Below are 14,135 nucleotides of genomic sequence, written 5' to 3'. Positions count from 1 at the left end.
CGTATGCTTTGGCGGCCGCACTAAAGGTCTCGCAGTCTCAAAGCAAAGAATATCGTGCTGGATAGTGGATGCTATAGCGCTAGCTTATGAAGCCAAGGGCCTTCAATGCCCCTTAGGCGTCAGCGCTCACTTTACGAGGAGCATGGCCTTTTCATAGTTAAACACGATTAATCACAGATTTTCAAAGTAAATTAAATGTACTCTATATTAACTTATATATATACAGTATATATTGAATCGGTTACCAAGTTTCGTTGTAATATAAAATCGGGAGGACTGTGGCAATTTTCAGCCCTAGTGTGTACATCAGTAAAATGAGCCCGGAGACATCGCAAAGGTTCTGCGCATTTTGAACTCACAAGGAGCTAAATAAAATGTCAGCTCTTGTGTTAGCTCTAATAAAAATCGTATTTTTATATAAAATTCAAACAGACATTTGATGTGTTTAAAACTACTTAGCGCTAGTATATTATTGGCAGATAACCGAAATAATCTAAATATTATTATTGTGCCAATAGTGGAATTACAGCCAGGCTAGTGCTGGAAGCTGTCACGAACGCCGGTGAGGGCGTCTCCTCAACCGGAATCCGGAGATCTGACTCACCTGAGTTTTAACCCTGAACTACATTTCCCATAAGCCCACATACCTGGTCCAATTACCCCACAGCTGTTCCCGATCACATCCACGCTATTTAAACCACTCTTGTTTGTTGAATCATTGCGAAGTCTTGTTGGTTCCGGCTACATCTCTGAGCGTTACTACTATTACGACTACCGATCTCCTGTGTATTGACCTTGCCTGTATTTACCACTACGTTTGTCTGCCGCCTGCTCTTCGTTGTATTAACGCCTGTCTACCTGATACTGATGTTTGCTGCCTGCCCCGACTCTCTGCCTGTCTGACCACGAACTCTGTTACCTGTGATATGCCTGTCTGCTCATTCCTTGAACCTTGCCTGTATTAACCTGAACCCTGTCTCCCAATAAAACCACACATGGATCCCAACCAGCCTGAGTCCGCGTTACAGAAGCTCATGTCGCTCTGTGAGGATTATCTAAACATTTCTGCAATTTATTACATTGTTTTGTGTAGGTTTTAATCGGGATCATCTGCTCTAAGTAACGTCTTGCCATTTCCCATATTCTGATTATTGTTCATGAATCAATAAACGAAAACACACCAAAAGCTTGTATATTACTTATAATTTTTTGTTAGATAATAGTTTGTCTAACTGGTCTAAAAGTTCTCGTTACAAGAAACAAGGCATTTGTGCCTCTAATGCTTAAAAACCGGTCACCAGTATTTACCCTATTTATAAAGAAACGACAAAAGCTTCATTATACTTTGTTGAGCTGGTTTGTTAGTTTTTACACACAATAGAAAATAGAAACACTAACAAATTGAAGCAAAGTACAATTTATGTTTCAGTTAATATGACTTATGAATCATTTCAAAACTATGAATTCTGAGTTTCATGATTTTTTTTTTGTTTGTTTTTTTTGTTAATTTGTGGTTTTAATTGTTTAAACAAGCACTAGTTGTGTTGGTGCTTGCAGAGGGCAGCAGGACTTTTGGCTGAGAAAATCCTGATGCATTTTGAATGTTCTGTGTTACTTTTGCCTCCCAGTCTTCATTTTAAATAGATAGAAAGATTTTTGCTGGCAGCCGCTTTTTGAATAAATGAACTAATGCCGCTTCAGATCTCATCTCTGGCTTTTGCAGACTTTTTTTAACTTGAATCTAACACCACATGGAAAATAAGGGACAGTTTAAATACATTTTCTACTTTTTTTGCTTTAAAGCAGTGGTACGGCTCCTGTTTTTGGAATTGAGTCACGGTAAACATTTGAATCATGAAAATATATTTGGACCTATCCAATTCTGCCCAGGGTATCACTTAGTCCAACAAGCTGCCTGAAAACATGTACTACAGGGACAGTTAGACATTGATTATCTAATAATCTTGGCTGCAAAAAGACATTTAGACAGTTATTGCCCAGAAAGAAAAAAAAGGCAGTTCATTTAATACAAGTTGACCTTTTGTGACAGCATTCCCCTATAGATGTTATTATGTCATAAGCTATTACAGCATGTTATGCCACAAGATGCCGTAAGATATCATGTAAGTTCATGTCATGTCACCTTGTTTATAATTAAAACGGCAAATCGCCTGAGCCTATTCTTCACATGGATATTTCACCTTACAGATAATTAACAATGCATTTCATTTTTACAAATTTGAGCAGGAGAAACATAGATTAACTGACTGAATGCCTAGAAGACTAGATTTATCAAAACAAAAGACTGCTCAGCTCAAGTTCTCGTTACTGGAAATTCTGATCAAACACATTTACACAATTAATCACAATTAGTAATTACTGCAGTTATATACTATATATATATATATATATATATATATATATATATATATATATATATATATATATATATATATATATGATCTGTGACTCACAATAGCATTAGGGTCAGTCTTAACGGGATAGTTCACACAAAAATGGAAATTATTTCATCATTTACTCACCCACTTCCTTCTTCAGTGGAATATGAAAAAAAGATTTTAGGCAAAATGACAACCTCAGTCACTATTTACTTGTATGGTATGTAGAAAAGATGCAATGATAGTGGTGTCTAAGGCTGTTTCATTCAGCCTTACATCTCCTTTTGTGATCCAGCAAGTCATAGGGTTTAGGAAAAACATGAGTGAGTAAATTATGACAGAATATTCATTTTGGGATGGCATATCCCTTTAAATAGTTTCCTCACCATGCAACATTCATCACATTGGGGAACTAATCAAAACATTCATCATTAGTCGCTTTTGGCTACATCTCTGTGAGCATACAAACCGTCCTTTGTCAAGGTTTAGCCAGTTATTTTGTGTTTTCCATAGCTAAACCTTTTCCTATAGATCCCACAGACACTGAGTGGGCCAGGGAAAGATAAGTCCAGGAGTGCTTTATGATAGACTGAGGGAGCTGGAGGCTATATATAGTGCTCTTTATGTGCACATTCTGTCTGCATTTGACACACTGGGCCCATCAGCACAGAACTCTCATCAGGGTCCTGGCTCAGGCACTCTGTGGCACTGATCCACTTAATGCTGGCAGGGGCAAAAATCTCAAACTCCACAATTTTATGAGAGTAAGCTACTGCAGAGATGTGATTTTGAACACTTTAAATAATAGTATCTTAATTTTAATTTTGTTGTAATGTATTGTAATATATAAAGACAGACTAATAATTGTTTTGACATATATATTTTCTACATAATTGATTTTCAGGTCTACAAAAAAAATTGCACAAATTGTTTGTCATCTAAAGAATAGCATGCACACACAAAAAACGCCTTTACACCACTGAGTATTTCCTGTTACTACAGGAAACAGCACTGTTCACAGGTAAAGCAGTGATATTAAAGAAGGTGATTTACTGTATGTTTTCCATAAATTACTCAACTTTTTAATAACAGCCATTTTGAGAAATGCATTGCAGATTAGATTAACAGTTAGGCATAGCTAAAAACAAAGATGGAATTACATTTTTTATCATTTTTTACTCAACTTTGCATATATATAATGGCATAGATAATTATAATAGTTATGAATGCCTAGTGTTTTTATTGTTGTAGTCTAATGATTGTTTCCTTATTAATGTGTCAAGAAATGGGGAATTCTAACTTCTATTAGTTGTTCTCTAGTAATATGCATTGTAATAATGTTGTCATAACATTACTGAACACTTAAAGATAACTCCCAAGTTATAATAACTGCAATGTAAAAAGTCCTCTCTCTCCTTTTTCTGGAATAATACTGAATTTATGTAATTTCCAGTCTTATGACTATTTATGTAGGCACTTTGGTTGTGAAGACAGTGGGCTGCCTTCAAATTGTTATCACTTTCCACCCCCAACATATCACTTAAATCATGATCTCAATGAACACAGAGATAAATTATAAGACAGAGACTTTTGATGTATGTTTCATTTTGTGTACAATCCTGGAGTCTTTGCAGACGTCTTAAGGCATTTCTAATCTGAATAATAACAAGAATCTCTTTATAATCTGAGTACTTAATTGATCAAACATTTTGGGTTTTGGTGTTGCCAGTGTTCTCAATATTAATGTCCAAATAATGTCCACTTTATTGGACAAAATAAATAAAACGAATTTAGTTCAATTACATTTTATTCAGTGATAATTTAAATGAATAATTCACCCTAAAATAAATATTCTGTCATATTTTACTAACCCTTATGATGTTACATTTTATGTAGATTTTTTTCCATGAAATACAAAAGATTTTTTGAAAAATGTTCGTGCTGCTCTTTTTCATAAAACGAAAGTATACAATGACTGTTAAGCTCGAAAAAATGGAAGAGCCATAAAATCACCATAAAAGTATTCCATATGTCTTATGTACTATATTCCAAGTCTTCTGAAGCCATGCGACAGCTTTGTGTCAGGAAAAAGACAGACAACTTAAAAAATGAAAATTCTGTTATTATTTACTTGCATTTGTGGTTTTGTTGCTTTTATAAATTTTACATTTACTTTCATTGAATGAAATAAAGATGCAATGAAAGTGAATGGTGACAACCTAGATGCCTAACATCTACTTTTGTTATCCACAGTAGAAAAAAAGTGATACATGTTTTTAACATCATGTGATTGAATAAATGATGACAGAACTTTCATTTTTTGGGTGAACTATCCTTTAAGAATATTCATACAGAAACTATAGTATGAAATGGCACACAACCATTCATGTATAAAATTGATGAAACGTATTGTACAATATGTCTTAAAGATTAGAGTGGGTTATCTTTCCTCGTGAATTGAATTGAACTGCTCTCACATAATGCCCAAATGATTATTCAGTTCCATTTCCTCACCTCTAAAAGGAGGTTTTCCTATTTGCATGCTGTCAACAATAGCCTACCTCAACACATGCAGACATACTGCACTAAGAACTTTTCTTTATCATCCTTATTTCCGGTTTAAGCTCACAAAGAAAGCCAGAGTATTTTAGCCCCATGAATTCCAGTACACTGTTATTCCTAACTATTCGTAACATCCAATATGTGTGTAAACAAATCTGCCCACCCTCCATCCGCAGAAAAGCATGAAATGGATTTAATTCAGGCACTTCCAAAGGTTACATTCTCTGTTTGGCTCTGAACAGAGTTACCCACTGGTATATCTTCCTAGGCGACCTTTACAAGAGGAAACTGAGCACCAGTCAAAAGTAGCCCTTAATCTCTGCAAATTGGGATGCTGAAAGTACTTCCAATTAGCAAGAGAGGGGCGACTAGTTGGGGTGAGGAAGAAGTTGGTATTTGGAAGAGGAAGGCGGAGCATTGATCTTTGTCTCTGGACACAAGCAGATTTGCTCCCGCCTCTTAAGTTCTTGAGCAGCAGGGATGATAAAGGGGGTTCTGTTGTAATGTAGGTCATCTACACAGTAAGTCTAACTCAGGACTTGGTAAAGCCAAGCCATGCCTGAATGGGCAATTTGCTCCACTTGTCTGGCTTTTTGGCAGATAGTGTGTACACACAGGGAGCTACAGTACAGAAGCTCTCTCTCTCTCTCTCCCTATCTCTCTCTCTATTTCTCTCTCTCCCTCTCTCTCTCTCTCTCTCTTTCTCACTCCCTCCCTCCCTCTCTCTCTCTCTCTCTCTCTCTCTCTCTCTCACCAGATGAGCTCCATTTGCAGCTTTCTTTCCCTGGTCTCTCCATGCCTTCTTCAGGGTTGTACTATATTTGTGTGTGTGTGTGTGTGTGTGTGTGTGTGTGTGTGTGTGTGTGTGTCTTTATGGTAATAACCTAAAGTAATAATTACTATTCAGTATGTACACAATACTTATGTTTATTTACCATGAAAATTGTTATTTTTTTTAACCTTGAATTGAATTGAATAAGACAATTCTAGAGGATACACCTTGGGTAGTACAATGATTTTCTTTTTATGGCATGTAGCTTGTTCCACCATTTGTCATGCTAATTGACAGCATTGTCAACTATCAACTATACTTTCTAAATTGCCAACAGTGCAACTTATTCCAAATAATAAAAAAAATGTTTGCCTTCATATTTTGCCTTTCATCACATTGTAATAAATTGCTCTGCCTCTGAAATTAATAACACCCACTTTCACACTTTTTTCCAATCAGTTTCTGATGGATAAAATCACTTTTTTTTTCATCAGAATTACGTCACATTACGAAAGTAAAATGGATTGCGAATTCCATTTCATTTTGACTTGAAAACTCAGCTGTACAATCTTTTTGCCATTATTTACCACAGCAAGAAAAAAATAAAGACATTATTTTGAATTTGTTGAGCGGAAAAGTGTTTTAGGAAGTAACTTAAAGTAAAGAATTAATGTAAGTTCATTTTCTATGAAGTAATTATTTAAGTAATCTGATTACAATTTTAGAGATATAATTTGTAGTGGAATACTATTTTTAAGTAACTTACCCAACACTGATTCCATGAAATCCAGCAGATTTTCCGATAAAATCAACATAGCAATTGTGAAAAACTTAAGCATATTCCATCTGGGTCTGGTAATAGGTGACTCTTCTACTCTACAGATTCAAAAGTGTGTGAGAGTTATTTAATGTGTTTTGGAAGAAATATTTGCAAGTCTTTGGCCTCTCTGATTGATGTGTGAAACTTTGCCTTCCTGAAGCATGATTGCATTAATGAATTTAGCCTTTTTTGAAGGCAAACACTCCTATTTGTTTTCACTCACGTACTGATAATTCTCTCATATCAAATTCATACTCAGCTGATGTCCTTGTTTCTCTCTCTCTTTGTCTCTGACTCTCAATGTGTGGCATCAGATACGATGGACCAAGACAGCAGGCAGTGCTACTGACCGCTTCCAGGACTCCAGTGTATTCAATGAAACACTGCGCATAACCCGCATCCAGCGTCACCAGGGCGGCCGCTATTACTGTAAGGCTGAGAATGGTCTCGGCACTCCCGCCATCAAATCCATCCGAGTGGATGTTTACTGTGAGTTAACAAGCTCATCCGTCTGTTAGCAGAAAACCACACACTTGACACACACTTCTGCAAGTCAACGATAGCTTGGTATTAGCCTTTGCTGACTATGTCTGCATCTCCCTTTAGCTTTTCAGACACATACTCAACCTTGATCCAGCAATCCACATAAATCCTTAAATTATGAATCAAGGATTATCAGTTGGAATGACACACTTACATCCAAAGCTATGGAGATTGCTGTAGTACCTTGTGGGTTCACTGTTAAGTTGTGTTTTTCACTGTAACCTCAGAGCACATTTTCGAAACCAACAAATAGCTGAAACTAGAGCTATACAGTACTTGTAGCATTGCAATACTTGATTATTTTGATAATGTAGCCTATAATTATTATTTAGGTGTTTGATTGAGTACTAATTGAAAGGAAGCAAGAGTATTTAAAAGTTGTATTTAATGCTTGTGTAAAAAAAATGAATAAATAGTTTAGCCGTTTCTGCTAATTAAAATAACTTTTCTTTTTAAAAATTCACATTTCTGGTCTTGGTATATATGTAAAATATCCTTAAGTATCATAAAAACTACATATTTCTTTCTTGCTTTTCTATGTAAACATGTGCTTGAAGGACGTCTTTGATTGTTGTGCCATGTCTCGCTCTTTTTTAAAGGTCTCTAAAATGGCGTGTCAAGTTGAAAGAACACTTGAATTCTGTTCAATTCGTTGTGTAGTGTCTAGCCATATTTAACACAAGAATGTGTTCAGTCTGAATGGCCCTGAAAGTTATAGTAAGCACAATTCGACATGTGTACCTAATGTATTTTATATATAAACGGTTTTGCCATCTAAGCTTATCACAAAGATGTTAATTTTTAAATGTGCACTGTTCTTGGTATATTTGACAAGATCTCTGTTCTTGGTATATTTGACAAAAAACTGCAAATGCATTATAAAACTGGAAAAAAAAAAAAATCCTTTAGTGCCTAAGCTATTATAAATGTCCATAATGAATAATGAATCTTTTCTGAGCTGTGGCACTGAAGGTAGCACACTGCTCCTGATGTAAATATGAACTGTTGGCTTGTGGGGACCTGTATTCGAAACCCGCCTGGGTCAGGTCATGAACCCTGCTCCCCTTCTCTCGCTCCCTGATTTCCTGTCTGTCTCTTCTACCCTATAAATAAAAAGTCCCAAAATAAGAATTAATCATAACTGGATAACCTTCCAACATTGTTTACAATGGACCGGAATCTTTTATCTTTAGCTCAAGTGGTTGAGCATAGTGTTAGCAGCGGCGAGGTCATGGGTTCTATTCTCAGGAAAGCATGTATACCTTGGATGCACTGATATACATAAAACAAAACATGTTTTAATGGCTGGAAAATGGCAAGTGCACAAAAAAAACATTAGGGCATTTGCTAATAATCCAAATGTACATCCAGTAAGTTAGGCTAGTCAACAACAGGAACCACAGTTTAAAATCCACTGTCACTGTTCTCATTGCTTAATGTCAAGGATTTTCAGTCTTAAACCATAAGGCTGTATTGTAAAAAAAAAAATTATAATACAGCCACCCACCTTGAGACCCCCCTCCCCATATATATATTAAAAAAAAAAAAACATATATATATATATATATATATATATATATATATAAATGTATATTTTTTTTTATATTTTCTTTTTTCTGATTTATACACATACAATAATGTTGTACAGGCCTATACAATACCCAAGTAAATAATAAATAAGTCGTAAATAATGACAAAAAAAACTTTCTTTCTTCCACTAAAACAAGCAGTACATTCTGACCACTTATTTGAAGGTTTATCTGGCATTGTCCTCTAGTGATTTATGTTCAGAAATACATCATATTTCAGACATTGAAGCAGTTAACCAATGATCAATAACCTTAAATTCAGCCTGACAGACTCATTCGGCAATGTGTCATATACAATGGTGCGTGACTAATGGCTAAAATATTTATATTAATAATACAACACCGTAATTGCATTATTTAACAAGGGGATTACCTGTTTTTAGCCTATATTTATAATAAACTCACATCACATTAGCCAGTCTCTGTCTCTGTGTGAAACATGAAGACACGTCGACCCGATATCATTTTGAACTCGTAACAATGGTTGTGATTTTGTTACATATATTTTAGAATTTTCCTAGTATGTGATGCCTCATGAGCTCTGGGAAAATCCTTTATGCATCCTAGATAAACTTGTGCAGTTAAGTTTCCACTGAGGTGAAAGCCGTAAGAAGACGTGAGTTGCAACGGTTCTTAATTGATGTTTTATATGTCATTATTACAATACACATTTAATCATTTATTAATGTCTTTAATAACAAACCCCATTATTGTTTCTCCCTCGCTATACCACGTCCACAGAGGCAGAATATTAGTACGAATGAACTGAGACAGAGCTATATGTCATTATAATAGATTTGCACAGGACACCTTTTTGCAGGGTAATTTCAATAGAGATCAGCATATATTTGAGCTTGCGTCCTTTTTTAATGTGAGACCAAACCGGTACATGCATGTGTTTTCGACATTTAACAGTATTAAAATGCCAAAGAGCTACTATTCAGCTGGACCATTGTCTATTACGTTATTCATTTTCATTTATCTGTACAATACATTTTATTGTATTTATTTATCTTTTGATTTTATGTGGTGAATTTATCATTATTCTCCTGCAGAAGTAAACTCTAGCAGGATAAACTTTTATGGTTGTGAATGGAAGACCACAACAAATCTTTGCAAAAAACAAACAAACAAACAAATACATACATAAAAATAAAGATAAATGGATTATGACAGTCAGAAGAGAAAACTATGCCACATTTACTGTCATTCCCTCAGCAGCTGCTTTTTGAAACCCCATCACAGCAGTGTTGACTTGTTGTTGTTTTTTGTTATTAATGCCAAGCTCAGGGGCGTAGCACCAAATTTTGGGCCCTGGGTACAAACCATCTTGCTGGGCCCCCGTACCAAATATGTATGTATAGAAAACTGACTTCTAAGGGGCCCCCCCTGCCTCGGGCCCTGGGTACTCGGTACCCTTTACCCCCCCAGTCCGACGCCCCTGATAACATAATCCAAATAATAATGTTATAAAGTTACAATAAATAAAATAAATAAATGTATTACAAAAATGTTTGCTCTTATTAAGATGGAAATATTTCACAGTCTGTGTAAAGGGTACATTGTGAAGATTTTGAAATCAAGTTATAGAATACAAAATAATTTTATCCCTAGCTAATTTCCTATAACAATTGAATAAATGCATACATGCAAAGTGACTGACAAAACATATATATATAACGGTCTTAAAATTTTATATTTAAGCCCTGGTGGTATGGAAAGCATTACCTCTGAATATTCCAGCCTTGGAATGTGGCAATGTTCCATTACAACATAATGTTTGAAATCAATTACATTTGATGTGGTCTGGCATGTAATACATGAGCTCAAATTAAGCATGTATAGTTCCATGTATATCTTGTCTAGACAATTTTCAAGGCCAATAAAATCCTGACTGTAACATTTATAGTATGACTCACCAAAAGATCATATGTGTGTGTACTATACATCTCTCAGTTCCCTATCTGTCACACTTGATGTGTGTCGATGTAGTGACACTAGTGGTTGCTCTTGGGAGCTCCAAAAACCTCTGATCTTTGAGAAAAGGCCAATGGGAATTTGCAAGTGGAATGTGCATTCCACTCCCCCAGACAAACGGATATAAAAGGAGCTGGCTCGCAACCAATCATTCAGATTTTTTCTTTGGAGCAGAGTGGTGTTGAGCAGTGAGTTCCACTGCTGTTCCATTCACCTCACAGCGAGAACCCTATGCTGTTGTATATACGGCACATTTCAGCGGCTTTCTCCCCCCTCTGCGTGATTCGACTGCTGAAAGAGTATATTTTCTTGCAGAAAAGAGTATATTTTCTTCTAAACGAGTGTGCACAGATGGAGAGCATCTTTTTAAATATTTATTTCCATCTGTGTGTAGTTCCTGTATGCAGTCGCTTTCTCTCTGCCTCTGATGGCCACGAGTGCCTTGAGCAAGGCCCTTGACCCTATCTGCTCCAGGGGCACCGTTTCATGGCTGACCCTGCTCTCTGACCCCAGCTTAGTTGGGATATGCGAAAAACATCTGCATTTCATTGGCCCCGTACCTGTACTCTGGACAATGACAATAAAGTTGAATCTTAATCTTAATACGGAGATTCCTCAGGTGAATATAGTGGTTGCGGTGCACTTGTGCCTGCAAAACGCCGCCACCTGGCTCCCATCCAGGTCCTGTAAGTCTACGTCATCTCTGGTGGCCAAAGCTTACAGTGCCGCTGGACAGGCCGCCTCTGCCCTGCGTGTCATGGCCCTCCTGCAAGCACACCAGGCCAAGGTATTGAAAGAGCTGCACGTGGGTAGTCCTGACCCAGAAATGAAGCTGGAGCTGTGCTCGGTGACCAATCTCACCCTCCAGGTGAAGAAGGTCACGGCGCAGGCACTTGGACAGGTGATGTCCACCTTGGAGTTCCAGGAGCGGCACCTATGGCTGAAGCTGGTCGAGATGAAGGACGCTGACAAGGTCCGCTTCCTCAATGCTCCCATCTCCCAGATTGGCCTATTCAGCGACACCGTTGAGGACTTTGACCAGCAGTTCTCAGCAGTGAAGAAGCAGACGTTCAAGATGCTGACTCAGAAGCGCATTCTGTTATGCGTTCGTCATCAAGATTGCTTCGTGGCAGTAGACCTGAAGGACGCATACTTCCATGTCTTGGTTTTACCTCGGCACAGACCCTTCCTGAGGTTTGCTTTCGAGGGCCGGGCATATCAGTACAAGGCCCTCCCCTTCGGTCTGTCCATGTTTCCTCGTGTCTTTAAAAAAGTCGCAGAGGTAGCCCTTGTGGGCATCTGCGTCCTCAATTATCTCAACGACTAGTAGATTGTAGCCCACTTTCGAGACCTGTTGTGTGCACTCAGTAACCTGGTGCTCAGGCACCTCAGCCAGTTGGGGCTTCGGGTCAACTGGGAAAAGAGCAAGCTCTTCCTGGTTCAGAGCATCTCTTTTCTCGGGATGGAGATAGTCTCCATGATAGCACACCTCTCAGACGAGCGCCTGCAGTCGTACTGAGCTGCGTAAAGTCATACGCAAGTATGCGTTCCCCCCAGTGAGCCTGCTAGCACAGACCTTGTGCATGGTCAGGGAGGACGAGGAACAAGTCATCCAGATGCTCTTAGCAGCTCTTTGTCTGCTTTGGCTAACAGTGGAAAGGGAACGCTGTCTCCAAACAGAGACTTGCCCACTGGATTGTGGATGCCATTGCCTTGGCATACCAGGCCCAGGGCGTGCCCTCCCCTTTGGGATTATGAGCACACTCCACGAGGAGTGTGGCGTCCTTCTGGGCACTAGCCAACTGTGCCTCACTTGCAAATATATGCAGCAGGCTGGGCAACCCCCAATACCTTTTATAATAGATTTTATAATCATGTTGAGCCGGTGTTGTGTGTTGTCAGGTATGAACAGGTAAATATGCAGGGCAGCTGGCCGGGTGTATCGCTTGCGTACAGTGCCTTTCCCTTCCTGGAGTGGAAGATATGCACTTATTCCCCCATGTGAGATCACGAGACTGTGAACCCTGGATATCTTTCCTCCCTAGCCCTGTGGCTGGAGGAAATTGTAGCCAGGCCCAGTACATGTGCTAGGGTGCCCTGTACTGGGATAGGTACTCCACATATGCTGGTTACCTGTGGTAACCCCTTGTGATGTATTTTCCGTGTGATGGTTTCCCTGTTAGTAAATCCGCATCTCCCTTGGGCAGAGCTCCCTCTGCCTCTGGTATCCTTGTTTGTAGAGCTCCTCCCTTCCAGGTAGGACCTACCACGGCGCCTCTGCCACGTGCAGCTGGCATGCCCATGTGAAGTATTTGTGACATGTTAACCTCCCCTTCATGCAGGATGTGGTCTCCACGGTGTCTTTCCTTCCTGGGAAAGAACACCTTCTCTGATACATTTGGCCCCAGCCGAAACCTGAATGAGTGGTTGCGAGCCAGCTACTTTTATACCTGTATGTCCAGGGAAGTGGCATGCAATTCCATTTGCCAATTCCCATTGGCCTTTTCTCAAAGATCAAAGGTGTTTGGGGCTCCCAAGAGTGACCCCTTGTGTCACTACATCAACACAACTTCTCATTCCCTCCATCATTGAATGGTGGTTACAACAGTAACAAGACGTTCTCTACTCACACACGTCATAATTTTAAGTGCATGAATGCTTTTAGCTCCATGAAGCAGGCTTAATTCAAGATGCCACAATGTCTTATTATCAACTTAAAGACAGTTCTAGTGAAGAACTCATTAGAGTTTTGAGAAGCGTCAACTTTATTGAAATCAAATGCATTTCTATAAATAGGTGATGAATTGCTTTATATTTTAGATTAAATAAATGAGTGAAAGGGGTGAAATGAAAATGAGGATTGTGTTTCAAAGAGACATCATCGTCAGTAAGTTAGCTCCAGATTTTCCAGAGTTTCAAAGGTTTACTCGTCTGCTATTGAAAACATCAAAAGCTATCACAAGCTGTCAAAAAAGGACTTGTGTATTGCATCTGTTCCCTGCAGCCACAAAGGAGCCATAGATGTTGTAAAGTGTTTTATGGGAGCACAGAGAGATGAATAGGTGGAGCGATGGACGGTGGCAGGCAGCAATGCCGAGGGGAGACAATGAGGAGCAAGTCATTACCCTTGAATTAGAGAACAGGCCTCAGCTTGTCATTTTTACTGCTTCACGGTGGACTATTCGCTGGTGGGAACTGACTGGTATTGATCAGAGCCACATGACTCCTGATACAGTGATCAAAGACTAGACAAATGTCATTGATAAAGAACAGCCAACATACATCCAATAAAAATCTGAGTACTTCAGTTTGGAGTGACATGGTTGTCTATGTGTGCCAGCACTCTCTAGTCATTGTGTGAAGGGATAAAAAAAAAAAAATATATATATATATATATATATATGTATATATATATATATATATATATATATATATATATATATATATATATATATATATATATATATATATAT

At 38.2% G+C, this 14,135-nt stretch overlaps 1 protein-coding gene across 2 annotated transcripts in view; it reads left to right on the top strand.

Moving 5' to 3' along the window:
* mdga2a (MAM domain containing glycosylphosphatidylinositol anchor 2a) overlaps positions 1–14,135 on the top strand; it is a 289,188-nt gene that overhangs the window by 86,850 nt on the left and 188,203 nt on the right. For both annotated transcript variants that reach the window (XM_052145122.1, XM_052145121.1), the window contains exon 3: positions 6,868–7,042. In XM_052145122.1, the coding sequence (XP_052001082.1) occupies positions 6,868–7,042 (175 nt within the window). The remainder of the gene's footprint in view (positions 1–6,867; positions 7,043–14,135) is intronic.

The sequence above is a fragment of the Xyrauchen texanus genome, chromosome 16, assembly GCF_025860055.1.
Source record: "Xyrauchen texanus isolate HMW12.3.18 chromosome 16, RBS_HiC_50CHRs, whole genome shotgun sequence".
Lineage (NCBI taxonomy): Eukaryota > Metazoa > Chordata > Actinopteri > Cypriniformes > Catostomidae > Xyrauchen > Xyrauchen texanus.
Note: the sequence above shows the minus strand (reverse complement) of the source record. Positions and strands in the feature narration are given on the sequence as shown.